We start from the raw sequence: 18,487 nt of genomic DNA, 5'->3' as shown, positions 1-18,487 counted from the left end.
TATGGTGGCTCCTCGACACAGGGCAGTCCCAGGGAATGCAAGCAGCGAGGCTGGGAGGACCATAATCTTTACTGGGTAGGATAATCTCCTTCAGTCTCTTCCTTGTAGCTTATCAGTCTGCATGTTTTTTTAAAACTCCTCCTAGGAGGAGCTGCCATTTCATTCATTTCCTGCGTTCCTCCATAAACAAATGCCCCCATTGGTATTGAATAAACGGGTAAACAGAAGAAATAGTGAGGACACTCCTCAGGGTGAGAGGAAGGGAACAAAGCATGTGGTGTGAGAGTGGGTCAGTGGTGGTGGTGGCTAACACAGGGGGGACCGAGGCTGGAGCTTGCCACTGGCATAACCATTAATTGGCCTCCAAAATCCATTTAAAATGTACCTAGCACAGGGGAAATCACCGATAAATATTTACTGAATGAACGAACAAGCCAATAAATAGTTGGCGAGCAGGAGAAGAACAAGCCAATAAACAGTTGGTGAGCAGGAGGAAGAAGGAGAGAATGAATCCCCAGGCTGGAGTTGCTGGTCCTCAACCCCAGGCAGTTCCCTCCACAGCCTCTTCCAAGAACCTGGGATTCTGTGCCCGGGTCCCCACATCTGAGCTGCAATGGGAAGTGGGCTACAAGACACAAGTCTCTCTGGCCTTGGTACCAAACCAGTGAAGAGTTCTGTTTTGAAAACCTCTAATGAATGGCCACAGAAGCCACAGAATGATAATTTCACCAGGAAACTGGGCCACAAAAGGCAAGCAAGCCGCCAAGCCTGAAAGCAGAAAAGTCCTCACAGGCCAAGAACCTGTGAGGCCTCACTGAGGACAGAGCCCGCATTCTCAACTGGGAAACGTGTCCCCAAGTAAATGAGGCTGCGGAGCGCTCACAGAGGCCCAGCTTGGACCAGCTCCCGATGCAGCATCCTGGGTTAGTTTGCCTCGACTTGCAGCAGAATTTTTATTCTGAGTTTTACTGGAACATTTAGATTTTTCCAAGTTCTGAAAGGCCTCCACCCTCTGCCCCACTTCATTTCAGGCCTGCCCGGCTTGACCCAGGCCAGGTGGGTTACAGACACAGTGAAACTGCACGGGCCCAGGAGGGGGCTGCTGGGACAGAGGCCTGGAGGAGACACTAGATCATCGGTTCTCAACCTGTGGGTCGTGACCTCTTTGGCGGTCGAACGACCCTTTCACAGGGGTCACCTAAATACATCCTGCATATCAGATATTTACATTACGATTCATAACAGTAGCAAAATTACACTTATGAAGTAGCAATGAAAATAATTTTATGGTTGGGGGTCACCACAACATGAGGAACTGTATTAAAGGGTCGCGGCATTAGGAAGGTTGAGAACCACTGCACTAGATGGAGTTGTCTGGGAGTGAGATGGCGGTGACTGCGTCCCCTCCCCCACCCCTCCCCGAGGCTCCCCATTCCTCCCTCTGTGCAGGCCAGCGAACCCTCTGCCAGGCGGAGCCCCCGGAGAAGGGCACTTACTCCTGGTAACTTATGAATGAGACATGTGTTGGGATGCATGTGGTCCCAGAGGCTGGGAAAGAGCCTCCACCGCCACTGAGAAACACCTGCAGAAGCAGCGAAACCGCCGGCAGCTCTCCCTCCTCCCCTTGGCCCTCCCTCCTGGCCAACCAGCCTTGAAGTCCTCTTGCTTCTGCTCCTGCCTCTTCCCCCAAGTGGCCTCCTCCTTCACCGCACTCCACTGCCCCACTCTGACACATCACTGCTCACCCGGCCCCTCCCAGAGCCTTCTAGCTGGTCTCTGGTCACCAGGCTCACACACTTCCCAGCCATTCACCTCAGGCCGCCAGACTGCCCTACCCCAAACACCCAACTGCTTCCTGCTTCAGGTCTCTCCGGGGCTTCCCACCTCCCACCTCCCACCAAAATTTCAGTCCTGACTCCCTGGACAGCCCCTCCCTGGTCTCCCTGAGCTGCCCCATTCTTTTCTGACAAACTTCAGGGGCTCTGAGTTTCAGGAACACTAAACTACTCCCATGCAATGAGCTGCCTCAGACACAGCTCAAGCGTGACTTCCATGAGAAGCCTTCGTGCCAGTTCCACTGTAGATGCTGGTCTCTGTGTGTCAGTCATGCGGGGCACACATGTCTCTGACAGCATTCGTCCTCGCTGTGGCTGTCGGTCCTCACATCTTTCTCCCAGAGGTGGGAGTGCTAGCAACTGTCCCTGTACCCTTGGTGACACCAGATGGGAGCCTGACCAGTGCCCAGCAGATGTTAACTGAATGGATAACAGAATCACTCACTTCTCTTCTCCTTTTAAAGATTTTTAAAAATTGATCTTTTTTTTTTTTTTTGAGAGAGAGACAGAGAACGGGAGAGGGAAAGAGAGAAACATTGATGTGAGAGCAGAACATCCACTAACTGCCTCCTGCATGCCCCCTACTGGGGATCAAGCCCAAAACTAGGGCATGTGCCCTGACCAGGAATCAAACCAGCAACCTTTCGGTGCAGAGGACAATGCTCAACCAACTGAACCACACCAGCCAGGGTTTCCCTGCTCCTTTTAAATGGCCTCCATTTTACTCTGTAATTTGGTATGCGAGTCATTAAAACTTTTCAAAAGAAGGCAGGACATAAAAACAAACTTGGTAAAATAGTTAAGCAATAACTTAGTTGTAATGAGAAGGCTAAGCCCTATTTTGTAAAACTACTGTTTAGAATTCTCTGCTATTCTTTAGACGGCCTCTTATTCTAAAAAAAATAACTCTGCTTTCTAGCCTGCTCTAGCCTGCTTGAATACTGAGGAAGATAAACTTAGCTGTCTGACCTTGTAGGCCAGAGACTAGATATGCCCATACTCTCAATGCCTTGCCAGGTGCATTTTTTAATTGGGTAGAACTGTGTAGTTTCCAAGGCCACCAGCAAGATAACCACTAAGCACACACAGGGCTGGCTCTTTAATAAAAAGGGAAGTTCTGCTTGTAGCTCTGCTTAGAATTTGAATTCATTTTCTCTAAGCCCATCGCGGTGAGTAAAGTGTGACTCCAAACTCGCTGAGCACTGCTTGATTTATGCCGGTTCTCTGTAACATTATAATGAGAGGAAACCAAGTTGCTTGGAAGCTGGTAAGAAGCTTAGTCACCTGCATCACAATTCAAGGCCTGAGCCCCCGGTAGCTCCTCGTGGCAACTGGCCCGGTTCTCTTCATTCCGTGTATTTTTATTTAAATTTCTACTACTATCTTATTGGCACTAGTTTGTGAATGAAATAAGTACTTTTTTAAAAAACAAAGTTTGAACTGTTCCGTGTGTGTCTTGTATGTGCACATGTGAACTTTATTTAGATTTCATGATTGCAGTTAGGGAGAACATGGAACGTTTTAAAAGTCTCTTTCTGTCGGAAATCTGCTAAGGGACCAACTATTTGGTCAAAGGACACCTATATCTGAATTAGAAAGGGAGCATGTCATAGCCTCAGCTTTGTTTACAGAAGACTCACTGGTAAAAATCACCAGTGAACTTGACATAAGGGAATGTCAAGAAAGAGAAGGTGTTTCTTTTTTAAAAAAAAAAGACAAAAAAACACGACAAAAGAAATATTAATAGTTAAGACTTTCCTGCTACATGGCTAGGTCCTGTTTAATTCTTTAATTCCTTTAATTAATTCCTTTAATTCTTATGATGCAATGAGGTAGATGCTATTATTTGTCCATTTTATTTTATTGATTTCAGAGCAATAGGGGGAGAGGGAGAGAGAGAGAGAAATAGAAACCAATGATGACAGAGAATCATTTATCAGCTGCCTCCTGCACACCCCACACTGGGGATCGAGCCCGCAACCCAGGCATGTGCCCTGACCAGGAATCAAACCGTGACCTCCTGGTTCATAGGTTGATGCTCAACCACTGCGCCATGTCGGCCAGGCTATTTGTTCTTTTTAGAGATGGGGAAATTGAGGCATAGGGCTCACATCACTAGCATGGCGCAGAGCAAGGAAGTGAACAAGGGTAGTGAGGTTTCAGCATCCAGGGCCTTAACCACTCTGCAGAACTGCCGCTGATGTAAACACTGGGAAGGGATAGGTATTATTCAATAATTCATTTCTTCCAGGGTCTGAGAGTACCAAGTGTGAGGCCACAGTCTCAGGAAGCTGACAGGACAGGCAGGGATAGAGTAAGACATAGCACATCTATCCATCCATCCATGCATCCCTCAAACACGTGGGAACATGTGTGAGACAGCCCGGCAAAGATGCAGGCACACCCTGCCCGCTAAGGACCGCAGGGGCTCAGAGTGTGAGCGTGACATCACCTCCATGGCGCCATCAGGGGGAAGTCCACAGGCAAATGATATCACCTGTGTAAACAGATGAGGCCATGAAAACACGAGTGCTGAGGCAGTCAAAAATGCCCCAAGTGAAGACAAGAGGCTTAAACACAATGTCAGAAGAAAAACAAATGAAGAAGAATTGACTTAAGAGCAGTGCAATTTGCATGTTGCAGTAGAAAAGAATTTGTTTAATCCACAGATACCAATTGTAATAATGTCAAGAAGACATTTGTCAGAAATTTGCAACACAGGAATTTAGTCATTTCCACACCAGCTCACTCACTAAGGACTGGAGGTTGCAGTCTACCCTGTAACCTGAGAGTCAGGGTTCAGTTCCTCATCACCCAGGAAGACTCAACAATAACCTTAGGAGGGGAGGATTACAAACTATGTTTGGTTTGGCTGATACATTTCTGGCATCGAAACCACTTTTCGTTCTGGGGTGTGTTCCATCCTCCAGTCTTAAGCCAAGGCGTTGGCCCTGGCAGGTGAATGTGGCTTCTGATGGAACGGCAGAAACAGTGGAGGCGCTCTGCCCAGCTCATCTGCACTTCAGTGTTTGTTGAATGAATAAACAAATAAGCACTGAATAGATAACATTTCCTATTTCCCGTATCAGATGGAAAATTTTACAAACTCTCCATAACCTGCAACATATGCATGTCAATGTTATATTTAGAATTACCTGTTCAACTAACTGAGGTTCAGGCAGGTTTCAGTACACCTCGGAGGGGCTAGAGGGCTCCAGCTGTTTGTATTATGTATGGTGTACTAGTAGAAGTAATTACTCAAGCGAGGGGAAAGAAGTGTCAAGAGAATTTTCAAATTCTAGTCATGCGGTTGAGGAAAACAGAGGGAGGGATTTACACAGCTGAACTGGTGAGCGAAGGACGGAAGGCTGCCAACTTGGTTTGTGATTTGTCTGGCTTTCCCATTTTCAGTTAAGCAAACACAGATGCTACAACAAGGACAAGCTAAGAAGTTGCCGTTGCTTTCTGCTTTCTCTTTTTTAAATCCTCACCCAAGGATATGTTTTTATTGATTTTTTTGTTTTGTTTTTGAGAGAGAGAGAGAGAGAGAGAGAGAGAGAGAGAGAGAGAGAGAGAGAGACATCTATCAGTTGTCTCCATTCCGTGCCCCAACCGAGGATCACACCCGCAACCTTTTTGGTGGATGGGACGGTGGTCCAGCCAACTGAACCACCTGGCCGGGGCTGCCTTCGCTTTCCTGAGGTCAATCCCGCCCAGCCCAGCCCTGGTGTGGAACTCAGAATGGAACAGAGGAAGCCGAAGGGCCGAGACCACACATGCAGCATCACGTCACTGAGGCTTGGGCACCCACAACCCCCAGACACTTGCAACTCCTGAGGTCTGAGCTTTAGAAACACTACCAACCTTCGTTGCCTTTAAAAAAAGTACCACTGCTTTCAGGCTTCCCAAGCTAACACTGCTAATCGGTTCTTCCCGGCTTTATTGAAAGTAACTCTGAGAGCTTCCTTGATATGAGAATATCACATTCCTTCGTAAGAATTTTATTTGCAAGCACTTGACTCTAAGGTGGCTTCTCTTGACTGTAGGATTAGTTTTCTGGGGAGGCGGGGAACGCTCACTGTCACAATCCCTGTGCACAGGTGTCAGACTCGCTTTGCTTTGCTTATCCCCCATCCTTCACAGGCCCTACCCAGCCTCTATTTGGTAAAGGTGGGCACTGCCCCCTCCATCTACGGAACAGTAAGCTTCACCCTAGCAGGTCTTGTTCATTGTTCTTAGTACTTAGCCCTGAGCCTGGCACATGGTCGTGCTTACTGAATATTCACAGACTGAATGAATCAATGAGCAGCAAGGACAACAGGCTGGGACCTAGGCTCATCCTCCTTCTATTCCTTAGGCCAGTGGTCGGGAAACTGTGGCTCGAGAGCCACATGCGGCTCTTTGGCCCCTTGAGTGTGGCTCTTCCAGAAAATACCACGTGCGGGCGCGCACGTACAGTGCGATTGAAACTTCGTGGCCCATGTGCAGAAGTAGGTATTCGGCCTGGGCGAGTCTATTTTGAAGAAGTGGCATTGGAAGAAGTGGGGGTGTCCGTCGGTTGGGCGACAGGGAGACGTGGCGCAGGCAAGCCACGGGATATGTAGCGCGGGGGGAGGTACATTGTTTTGAGGTACATTCGCATAGGTCGACCCCTTCCAACTCTCCCATCCACACTCGTCTATCTGAAACAAGTGTACAAGACGAGTGTGGATGGGAGAGTTGGAAGGGGTTGACCTCAGCGAACGTACCTCAATCAGATTGAGGACGTTTTTAGCAAAGGCCAGTTTAGGAGTACCCTAATTAAGTGAATAACAATGTACTTACCTATATAGTTTAAGTTTAAAAAATTTGGCTCTCAAAAGAAATTTCAATCGTTGTACTGTTGATATTTGGCTCTGTTGACTAATGAGTTTGCCGACCACTGCCTTAGGCCATCATTTTCTATTACCAACAGAGTAACACTCCATTCAATATCCGGGACCCTCTTTATCTGGAAACAATGGGAGAAGACCCAAACCACCTCTCCACAAGGAAACAGCTGCCATGAAAGTAACCGTGAGGGAGAAATAAGAGAGTTGTCAAGCAAACTTAGACCTGGGCGTCAAATTGAGTCCCACGTTATGTTGGCAGATTAGAAGCAAGACAGAGGGCTGGGCAGGGGCCGAGATGCTGAGGAATGACATGCAACAGACCACCTTCTCCAGTTCCTTCATCTTACAGACGAGGAATCCACTGCCCAAACTCACACAACTAATGAGCTGGAAGAGGCCGCTGTAAACCTGGGTGTTCAAATCCTGCCCCTCTCTGCCACAGCCACACAGGTGTCCAATCATGTCCAGTAAGGCCAGGAAAATCCCTGTGCTGCAAATAGCAGGCATTAGCTGCCAGGGGGTAAGCTTAAGTAGAAGAATCCGTGTCCCTGTGCAGTAGTGTCAAAGTCTGCTGACTCTCCCGTTGCCCCTGGCTTGAACCCTCTTAGTCATCTCTTGATTACACCCTCTCCTGAGCCACTCCTGCCGAGAGCAGGTGAGCATGGTCAGCACTTCATGACCCCTTACTGTGGGCCGGCAAGGTGCAAAGCACTTAACATGTGTCATCCTCTCCTTTAAACCTCTGGGATGATGACTATCATCATACCCACCTTTCACATGTGGGAAGGGAGGGTTCATGAGATTAAATGACCTGCTCATAGTCCATAGATTCTAAGTGGCAGAGAGAGGACTTGATTCTAGACAGAATCACCCGGGGAATTTATCCTTTTAGCCACAGGCCATGCTGCCGGCCTATTGAGGCTGGCTCCCCCCAATTCAGCCTTTCTTTCCCCATCCATAGAAATCAGTTCTCAGCATCTCACACCTACACTACTGCCCTGCCTCTTCTCCCAGCCTCTTCTGTGGCCTCTTCTCCTTCCATCCATCTCTGCTCATCTTCCCAAACTCTGATTCTTCTATGTCGCTGAGAGGTTCTTCTCACAGTAACCAATTCCCTGCAGACACCAACGGGGTGTTTGACAATTCAATCCTGACACTATCTACCTGGTGTGGGTATCAGATCCCACAAGGTAGGGGCTCAGGCCTACAAGACTGCCCCCACTTCAGATGCTCGCTGCCTGTCCTGGGCCACCTGTGCTACTGACCAATCAGCTATCAAACCTCCACAGGTTTGGCAGTTCACTAGAATGACTCATGACACTCAGGAGAGTGCTCTAGTTACTATTACTGGTGTATTATAGAGGATCCAACTCAGGAACAGCCAAATGGGAGACATGCATGGGGCAAGGTATGGTGGGAAGAAGAGGGGTGTGTGGGTTTCCATGCCCTCTCTGGGCATACCACCCTTCCAACACCTCGTGTTCACTGACCCAGAAGCTCTTTGAACTCCATCACTTAGGGGTTTTTAATGGAAGTTTCATTACAAAGGCACAATTGATTAAATCATTGGCTCTTGGTGGCTAGCTCAATCTCTGGTCCCTCTCCAACCCAGGAGGTTGTAGGGAAGCTGAAAATTTCAAACCTCTACCCATGGATTGGTCTTTCTGGCCACCAGCCCTCATTCTGAAACTATCTAAGGGTCCCCAGCCACCAGTCATCTTATTAGCATATACAAGACGCTCCCAGAAACTGGGGACAAAGACCAAACATTTCTTTTTTATTAGACCACTGTCAGGCTCTCCTCAGAAACCTCCAGTGGATCCCCTGACAACAGAGGTGATCCCAAACTTTTCAAGATGCCTGTAAGCTGTGTACCTCACCTCCCATGATTGCTGGCACTCGCCATGGTCCAGGCTGGTCCACCTTGCAGATTCCTGTCTTTGCACCTTTGCCTCATCTTCCTACCCTTTAACTGAATCAAAACATATCTTAGGACACTATTTGTTTAGAGATGTGAGGAACCTCAGAGATGAGCTGCTTCAAATCCTTTATTTTACATACTAGAAGCCTGGTGCATGAATTCGTGCACCAGTGGGGTTCCCGGATTGTGAGAGGGTGTAGGCCAGGCCGAGGGACCCCCCCCCCCCCTTGTGCACAATTGAGGCTGGGGAGGGATGTGGGAGGTTGGCCAGCTGGGGAAGGACTTTGGGAGGGCTCCAGGGCGTGTCAGGCCCATCTTGCTCAGTCCTGATCAGCTGGACCCCAGCAGCAAGCTAACCTACTGATCAGAGTGTCTGCCCCCTGATGGTCAGTGCACGTCATAGTGACTGGTTGACTGGTCCACTCTCTGCTCCCTGGTGGTCAGTGCATGCCATAGCACTCGTTGACTGGTCAACTGTCTGCACCTTGGTGGTCACTACACGTCATAGCGAGCGGCTGAACGGCCTTAGCATATCATTAGCATATTACGCTTTGATTGGTCGAATGGCCGACCGGTCAACCAGACACTTAGCATATTAGGCTTTTATTATATAGAACTAGAGGCCTGGTACACAACATTTGTGCACTGCAGGGGTGGGTGTCTCTCAGCCTGATCTGCACCCTCTCGCAGTCCAAGACCCCTCAGGGGATGTCCGACTGCTGGCTTAGGCCCGCTCCCTGGGGGACATCCCCCGAGGGGTCCTTAGTACTGCTGCGGAGGCAGGAGAGGCTTTTGCCACCGCCGCTGCACTCGCCAGCTGTGAGCCCGGCTTCTGGCTGAGCAGCGCTCCCCCTGTGGGAGGACACTGACCACCAGGGGGCAGCTCCTGCATTGAGCATCTGCCCCCTGGTGGTCAGTGTGCATCATAGTGACTGGTTGTTTTGCTGTTTGGTCAATTTGCATATTAGCCTTTTATTATATAGGATAAGGAACTAGTGACTCAGAGAGGTGATGCCATACCCCCAGATTATAGATTATTATCATCAAAAGGCAGAGAGATAATAATCTAATTTGAGCTCTGAATTTCTGGTGATAAGTACCAGGGATGATAAGCTTCAAATGATAAAGTCATGTAAACTTTCAAAAGTACAAACTATAAGGCTAAAGGAAAGATTACTTTGATTATACCAAATGAAGAATTTCTGTTCAATTAAAGACACTATAGACAAAGTTAATGGACATAACATAATCAAAAATATTTTCAAAGTTTAACCCATTAACTGCCACGATAATTTGAATTTAATTAAAAAAGGACCACCGCTTGCGTCTATGGATGCGTATGGCATACAAATGGTTAAAAATGATCACAGATCAATACCTAGAACATCTGGAAATCAAGAAAAATAGAGCAAACCCAATTTTAAAAAAGAGCAAATAATGTGAACATGCAATTAGGAAAGAGGAAGCCCCCCTCAAAAATCAACAAATATATCAAACTCACTATTTATTAGAAAAATACAAGATCAAGCAAGCATGTCACCTGACACCTGCTGGAAAGCGGGACAATGCCACAAGGTATGGGTAAGGATAGGGCTTCACATCTTCGTGGGGAAGAGGGGGAGGGGGAGGGGGCTCCAGTCACTCAGGAAGCAATGTGGCAGCCTTAGTCAAAGTCAACATATACGTGCCTGTGGTCAGCAATCCTGCCCAAAGAAATGCTCCCAGCGGAACTGGCAGGAGGCTATTAGGAGTAGCATGCTTGTGGAATTACAGCATAATTTTCGTGATCTCTGTGGACCCATCACTGGGGCGTGGGGTGGTGGGGAGATCTCTGTGGGGCATGATGCACAGTTATATGTATGTGCATGGTAGACTCAAAATGACAGGGACAGATCATACCAGTTTAGGACAAAAGTAAGGACCAGAATGAGCTGAGTAACATAATTTAAAAACAAGCACCTCAAATAATAAAGGTTCTGCAAGTACACACAGGAACAAAACATAAACATCTCACACATTAGAATGGTTGCCTAAGCGTGACATAGGTACCTGGCTAGCGGTCCCCTCGGCGAGTTAAAGACAGGGGCAATGGTCCCCACCCCAGCTGCTGGCTCAGGCTCCCTGGAGCAATTCGTTAAGGCTAAGGCCGCGGTCTTTTGGGCAGAAAGTGGGCTCAGGGGCCAGGCCTCGGAAGCAAGGGCAGCTAGAGAGGAGGCTGCCCTTCCTCACAGCCCACCCACCTCAATGGTGAGACTCTCACTTGAAGAGATGAATTCGTTTGGCTTTGTGCTTGGGTGGCGGGGAGGATTTCATAAGTCTGCTCAATGAGTAAACATTAAGGATAGTTTAGACAATGGGGCTTAGAAAAGATGGTGGAAGGGATGGAAGAGGGAGGTAGACTGTGCCAGGTGGTCAGAATCAGACAAAGGGATGGCTGTAAAACCCAAGCCTTCCCTTCCTCTCAATCTTTTTTTTTTCTTTTAGAACCCATGGAATGAACCTCTGCTGAGCACTGGGGAGGTTCAAATTACTTATCACTTGCTTTGTTCAGTGCAGGGTGGGGTTATCCCTCCTGCTTTACAGTTAGGGAACATGAGGCCCGAGAAAGTAACCCGCTCCCCTCACGGTGGGAGCGAGTGCATCCACGTTGTCCTCCTGCTGCCCAGGGACACCAGGCCTCCCCCGCTCTGCTGTCCTGCCTCTAGAGCTGTCTGCCAGCAGGGTCTGTGAGGCCTGCAGTCTCACCCTGGGACCTGTGGGCCTCTCAGAACTGCTCCAGCAGCCCTCACCCGGCTGCAGCAGGTCTAGGAAGTCTACGCCTCCTCAGAGACTCTGCTGGAGGGAACTCCTGGGGTTTAGCTGGGTTCCAGCAGCTTCCTCTTTGCCACCCACACCCCTGAGTCCTTATTTGTGGCTCCTCTAACCAGGTCCGGCTTTTAGAGAACTGGAGATTGTCCCTCCACAACTGTTTTCCACTCTGGAATCTCCAGTTTCCTGAGATTCAAGAAGTGGGCAGTGGGTAGGCGGGCAGACGGGCAGGGAAACCTTTATAGCGGAACGTCAATAATTTCCTGAGAGTAGTATAAACAAAAGGACAGTGAAACATCTCTGCAAAACAACAACAGGGCAGTGTTTTGCCACATGCTAAAGCATTGCAAGAACTAGGATTTGATGCAGGTCAAAAAATTGTGCTCATCAAACCCCAGAATTGCACAAAGTCCTGATGAGATGCTATCAGGAAGGTGGCTTTCAGCCAGCCCCCTAGGAGCTCCTCGCCCCCTTCACCCCCTGCCAACTATGTACGTAGCCTCAAGCCCCAGTCCAGTCACTCTGAGTGAAACTTAAAAGAAAATAATTCCATCCAACATTCTAAAAAGCATTCAAAGCATTCCTGGTGGTGATGGGTTGGAACTTGCAGACGGCCCCCACCTCGCCCAGAGTCCTGTCATAAACACTTGATAAGATGGTTAACACCAGGAGCTCAGTGACTTAAAGAGGAAAACAGTATTATCAGAGAAAACTAGGAATTCTTCCCCGCCCCCCCCACCCCAACCACCCCAAAGGAGTTTACACAACTGTGGAGAAAAGGGTGTCGCAGAAAGAAAAGTTTACAAAGTTGTGGTTTATATGTGAAATCAAAACAAACTCATGTAAGGTTTATTCTACCCTTCTGGAGGGGAAATGGAGAAGTAGGCTAATAACAATTTAATTAGATAAATATTTATCTGGCCATTACTGTGTACTAAGCATCAGGCAGGTCCGGCTGTGAAGCCACACAGAGTTCTTGGGACCCACCATTCTTCTGCTGAGCACCCCATAAACTCTGGGGCTTGGGGATCCCTTTGAATTGCTGCTGCTTTGAGAGGTTCTGATAACCTTCAACCCAGCCATCTGCCCTTCTCTCCTCTCTCTCAAATGAGCTTTCTTGTTGAAGAAAACGAAACAACTGTACTCTCTTATCACCTTTTCCTGTCCTCCTTTTTCCAAGTTTCCAGGAAAAAATCCAGCATTGTGCTTTGCCGACCCTGTGCTCTTCTCATACAAAGTGTCTTGTTAGGCCTCTGTTCCCCAGACTCGCCCACACCTCTCCTGCCCTTCCCCAGCCAGGACTTCACAGATTGCCCTGGACCAGCCCTGGGCAAACTACGGCCCGCTACGGCCCGTTTGAAATGAATAAAACTAAAAAAAAAAAAAAAAGACCGTACCCTTTTATGTAATGATGTTTACTTTGAATTTATATTAGTTCACACAAACACCCCATCCATGCTTTTGTTCCGGCCCTCCGGTCCAGTTTAAGAACCCATTGTGGCCCTCGAGTCAGAAAGTTTGCCCACCCCTGGCCTGGACCCTTGCTCTGTCCTTTCTCTTCTGACGCTCCTAAGTTCTGGTTCCCAGGTTCTCCACAGACTTCCTTCCTCAGGGGTAGTACACAGGGTTAAACTTGGGGGAGGGGTTTGCTTAAACACGCAAACTGGTTATACTTATTCATTCCTGTGTAACCCTCTCTGCTCCTTCTCCAAAATTCAGTACAACAAATAAGGCAGCATCTTTAACACAGAACTTGGGAGCTTGGACTTAAACTCTTGCACGTGTTCTAGGAGTCCCTTATCTCTTAAGCTGGATGCTTCCTAAATCTCTGCTGCCAAACTGGTTTTATTGAAGTCCTCTGAAACCCCAGCGTTTTCAGCATTCTGGTCCTCTGTGGAAATTTCTTTCGTTTCTTAGATTTACACAGCAGTGTCTGGTAAGAAGAAGAACTAACATGTATAGAAGCTGCATGCACTTCGTGTCAGGCAACTCTGCGAGGTACATAGAGTTCTTATCCCCACTTTTTAGCTGCCAGAACGGAAACACGGAGACAGTAAACAGCTTGCAACACTTAAGGTAGCTGAGCAGAGCACCTAACCTGAGGCTGGGAACTTCATCAAGGTCAAGTTGGGGTCAAAGGGCTCTGGAATCCATACATAACAGGTCTCCTCCTTTGGAGCTGGTGCCCAGGATCATGTACCCAAGGACTTTGACCTGAGTTTTCCTTCCAGTAAAACCGAGATGAAGCATTCTAAGACAGCGGGAGCAGCAAGTGAGCGCGATGCGTGACAGGTCTACTTGAGGGCTGCCCAACTCCGACGTGCCCCAGCTTATTCCTCTGATAGGCAGGGCTGGTTCCTGCTCCCCTAACTACGCACATCTCATGGTGGGAGCGCCAACTTCAACACGTTTAGATGCATCATCCGAGAGACTTCCGCGTCTGTACCTACTTGGCACCCTGGCCTTTCTCCCTACCTCGCGCCCAGGCGCTGGCTGGCCACCCGGTGCCAGGCCACGGGCTCCTCCTCCACCCCGGCTTCCCTCTCAGTTCCCACTCCTCCCGGGGCTCCGGGGCCACCCGCTTACCATGGCGTCGTAGCCCAGGGCGTTCATGAAGTGCGCCACCTCCGCCCCCTTGTACACGGTGAACCAGATGGTGCCCTGGTACTGGTCGCCGGCGTCGAGCAGCAGCACGTGGGGCTCGGCGCGGCGCAGCCGCTGCACCTGGGTGTACAGCCGCGCCACGCCGCCCACGCAGCGGTCGGGGTGCATGCACTTGCTGGAGTCCTCGCTGGTCTGCTCCAGCCGGCTGTGCACGTCGTTGGTGTGCAGGATGGTGAGTGTCCAGGCGCCGGCCGCCGGCCACAGCAGCGCGCCCAGCGCGAGGAGTCGCGGTGCCAGGGCCCGTGCGGCTCGGGGACACATGGCTGCGGCTCGGGGACACATGGCTGCGGCGCGTGGAGTGGGCGCGGGAGCAGGCGAGCCGGGCGGGCGGCGCGGAGCGGCGGGAGTGCGGGCGAGCGCAGGAGTTCGGCTCTTTGGAGAGCGGGGCGGGGCGGGACGGGGCGGGCCTTCTGTCCGCCGGGAGCCCAGCCCCGCGGCCAGGCGCACGCCCGCTCGGTCACCCGATCCGACCCAGGCACCCGGGCGCCCGGGCGGCGCTGGCGGCTGGCACCCGCTCCCGCAGTAACAGTGGGAGGCTGTTCCGGGCGAGGAGCGATCCCCGGCCGCGATCCCGGCCCCACCCGACCCGAGAGCCCGGGCGCGCAGTCCCGCTGCTGGTGGAGTGGGAGCGTCCATCCTGCGGCCGCGTCCTCGCGGATTCTCGCCTTGAGGCACGAGTTTTTCTAAAGAGAAATCGCACGGTTCGTGTTGGACCTGTGGCTGTGCGAGCGGGTCCCCGGAAGAAGGGAAAGAGGGTGAAGAAAGGAGGTGCCAAGAAAGACGGCGACGTGGGGAGTGGGGGGAGAAGAGCAAAGAGGGAGCGAGCGCAGCGGAGAGCAGCGCTTTGCTTTGGGGGCGGCGGGAACAAACAGCGGGTTCTGGGACAACCAGCGCTCTCCTTCCAGTCGCCGTGAGAACTCACTGAGGCTACTTTGTTCAGACGTGGAACCTCAGAAGCTAAGAAATCATTCGAATCCAGCCCGGGGTTATTTGTGATTAAAACCGTAATGATACAACTGCAGCGGTGCGGTGCGTAGACGGCTATTGGCAGCTAAAACAAACCCTGAGCAGTGAAATGAGCAGCGGTGAGGGAGGGATGCCGCCTTTTGTTGCTTTTGTAGGCATTCTTTCTCTGTCTGCCCTATTTTTGAGGGTTTAATGTGTTAAGGATGGCGAACGCGCGTTTTAAGCCAAAGCTTTTGGCAAGGAAGGTAATAGGAATGCCTACAATAAAGTAGTCATCGTTCTAATAGAATTGAAAATGGCAGTGTTTCCCTCTGTTGAACAGATTGATTTCTTTGTGCAATCAGTAATCTAGCCGCTTGGGTTGCCGGATTGGGGTGGGTGGGTGGAAAAGGTGAAGGGGATTGAGAAGTGCAAACTGCCAGTTATAAAATCAGTACAGCATAGGGGGTATCGTCAGTAATCGTGTAATAACTCTGGAGAGGGTCAGAGGTGTGCGAGCCACATCGTGGTGGTCACTTCACAGGGTATGTAAGTGACTGTCACTAAGTTGTACATGAATAGAATATCGAATAGCAGCTATAACTAGAAAATAATGTAGCCACTTTGGGAAGGGAAGGGGGGAATTAGTTTGGCGCCCCTGCTAGGTGTCCCATCGTGTATGCTTTACAGAACAGCAGATGTAGTCCTTACACGTGTCCACATGCATCAAGCATTTTTTAAAAAGCATCTTAGGATAAAATATACATAAGATTTACTACTTCAACCATTTTTAAGTGGACAACTTGGTAGCGTTAAGTTTATTCACATTGTTTTACAACCCTCACCACCATCCATCTCCAGAACTCTTTCATCTTCCCAGACTGAAACTCGGTAGCCATGAAACAATAACTCCCCATCCCCCCTTTCCCTCAGACCTTGGCAACCACCACTGTACTCTGTCTCTATGAATCTGAGTACTTTAGGCTTCTCATACAATATTTGTCTGTGGCAACTGACTTACTTCACTTTGCATGATGTCCTCAAGATTCATTCACGTTGTATCATGTCAGAAGTTCCTACTTTTTATTTATTTAATTCAAACAGCAGTCTTTTTAAAAGTTTTATTTATTGATTGATATATCGGTAGAAGGGAGGGAGGGTGGGAAGGGTGGGGAGAGAGAGAAAGAGGGAGAGGGAGAAGGAGAGGGAGCAGAATTTCCTTCCTTTGTATGTATATATCATATCTTGTTTGTTCATTCATCCATCGATGGACATTGGCTGATCCACCTTTTGGCTACTGTAAATAGTGCTACTTGAACCTGGTGTACAACTATCTTTTTAATTTGTTACAGAAGCAAAAGAAGGACCCTTGGAGCTTAGGAGAGAGAAAGGCAAAGGGAGGGAAGGCCGGGCGTGTTCCCAAGAGGGAGAGTGCACCCAAACTTTTTAATATTTTGATGAAGTGCAATTTATCTATTTTTATCTTTTGTTGCCTATGGTTTAGTGTCATATCTGGTAAATCATTGCCAAATCTGATGTCATGAGGCTATTTTAAAACACACACACTTATTTAGGTAAACTTAATTAAAAATCTGAGGCCTGCTTTGAGGTGAGAGCAGGAGAAATCTACACTGAGTGGCCAGATTATTATGACCACCCCATCAGTACTTCCCAAAATACTGAATATTGAAAACTTCCTAAGCAAATACTCTCAAGGTTTTATTATTATTATTATTTGCATAACTAATTCACTTCATTTTCATTGTACTGATGGGGTGGTCATAATAATCTGGGCACTCACTGTAATTGCCCATAGGCACCCTGCCACGCTTGGGCTACACAGTTCACAGTGTATTTTTCTTTTACTGATGAGAACACTTAACATGTTATTTAACCTGGCTAAATAATTTATCCAAGAACATTCAACTTGTAGGTGGAAGGCAGATTTTGAATACAACTGAATTCCAACACTCTTGTTAAATTTTTTTTTTTCCCCCAAAAGCTTTATTGTTTCATTTGGTCCAATGCACGGGAGAGGGCCTCAGGGCGGTTAAAAAAATGGCTAGGAGTTTAGGGAAGAGGCTCAGGTAAAAGCCAGACACCAGGTAATTCAGAGGGCCCCCTCAAAGGCCTCTGGGCTCCACAGACTCCTAGTCCTGCTTGAGGGTGAGCCTTTTGAAGAGATACTCCCTTAGCCCACCCTGAGGGCCCGCCAGCTTGTGGAGGTGAGTCAGGTGTCGCCCATCTTCTTGATGAGTTTCACCCCCTCATCCCGGAAGTGGTTCTCCAGGAAGTCACAGAGAAGAGGGTCTGCACAGGTAGAACCAGGGCCTGCGGCTCCACCAGGGCCTGGTTCGGGTTCCTCTGCAAGGCCAGGGCGGCTTCCATGGTGTCCTGAGTTTGGCCCACTCATCTTGGGGAGGCTTCCACACGTCCTGGAAGAGAAAGCAGCCACTGTCCTGGTTTTGCAACTTTAAGAGACGCTGGGCGCCCTCTCGCTTCTCCGCCAACTCGGAAGTGGCCCACGCCCTCCAGAGCCACATCGTCAGGGTGGAAATAGAAGCCCAGAGAGAGGTAGGTGTGGGAGGCCCGCAGATGCCTGGTTGCCAGGGGGGTTGACCGCAGCCTCCACCTCGATGGAATAATTCTGACGAATTTGGGAGCTCATGGTTGTTCGGCAATAAGGAGGTAAGGTAGGAAAACAAACACCTGTGTGTTGGCTGATCCCAGAGCTGGTTCTCCACTCTTGTTAAATTATTAAGTGGTCACAAAAGTATAAAGGGATAGAAGTTATTAGTCCACTTTTATTGTAATAAAACTGAGGTTCCACATGTTAAATTAATTGTTCAAGATTTCACAGTTGAACAGGTTCCCCCTCTTTTATACATGTAACTACCTTTATTTCTTTTTCTTAATTGATTTGATAGAGAGACATTGATTGGTTCCCTCTCATATGACCAAACTGGTGATCGAACCTGTAACCTGGGTACGTGCCCTGACTGGGAAGTGAACCCACCACCTTTTGGTGTAGAGAATGATGCTCCAACCAACTGAGCCACACTGCTCAGGGCACATCTATAATAATAAAAGCGTCATATGCTAATTAGACCAGACAGCCAAACGACCTTCTGGACATAATTCCAGACATCCTTCCGGATGAAGCTGTAGTGGCAGGGGCCAAGGCAGAGGCGGTTAGGGGTGATGAGGCAGGCAGGTGAGCAGTTAGGGGCAATCAGGCAGGCATGCAGAGTGGTTAGGGGCGATCAGGCAGGCGAGTAATTAGGAGCCAGTGGTCCCACATTGTAAGAGGGATGTCCGACTGCAGGGATAGGGCCTAAACTGGCAGTTGGATATCCACCCAGGGGTCCCGGATTGCGAGAGGGTGCAGGCCAGGATGAGGGACACCCCCCCCCTCCCCGTACGAATTTCGTGCACCAGGCCTC

At 49.2% G+C, this 18,487-nt stretch overlaps 1 protein-coding gene and 1 pseudogene across 3 annotated transcripts in view; both read right to left on the bottom strand.

The window, feature by feature from the left end:
- Positions 1-14,476, bottom strand: part of NT5E (5'-nucleotidase ecto) — a 65,520-nt gene extending 51,044 nt beyond the window's left edge. For both annotated transcript variants that reach the window (XM_081094408.1, XM_081094407.1), the window contains exon 1: positions 14,022-14,476. In XM_081094408.1, coding sequence (XP_080950534.1) covers positions 14,022-14,381 — 360 coding nt within the window. In that variant the 5' untranslated portion in view covers positions 14,382-14,476. The remainder of the gene's footprint in view (positions 1-14,021) is intronic.
- Positions 14,477-17,194: 2,718 nt separating this feature from the next.
- Positions 17,195-17,712, bottom strand: LOC308521633 (ferritin light chain-like; annotated as a pseudogene). Its single transcript has one exon. The product of its transcript is annotated as a ferritin light chain-like (transcript).
- Between the last annotated feature and the right edge of the window lie 775 nt (positions 17,713-18,487).

This window comes from Myotis nattereri, assembly GCF_964212035.1.
Source record: "Myotis nattereri genome assembly, chromosome: 6".
Taxonomy (NCBI): Eukaryota; Metazoa; Chordata; class Mammalia; order Chiroptera; family Vespertilionidae; genus Myotis; species Myotis nattereri.
Note: the sequence above shows the minus strand (reverse complement) of the source record. Positions and strands in the feature narration are given on the sequence as shown.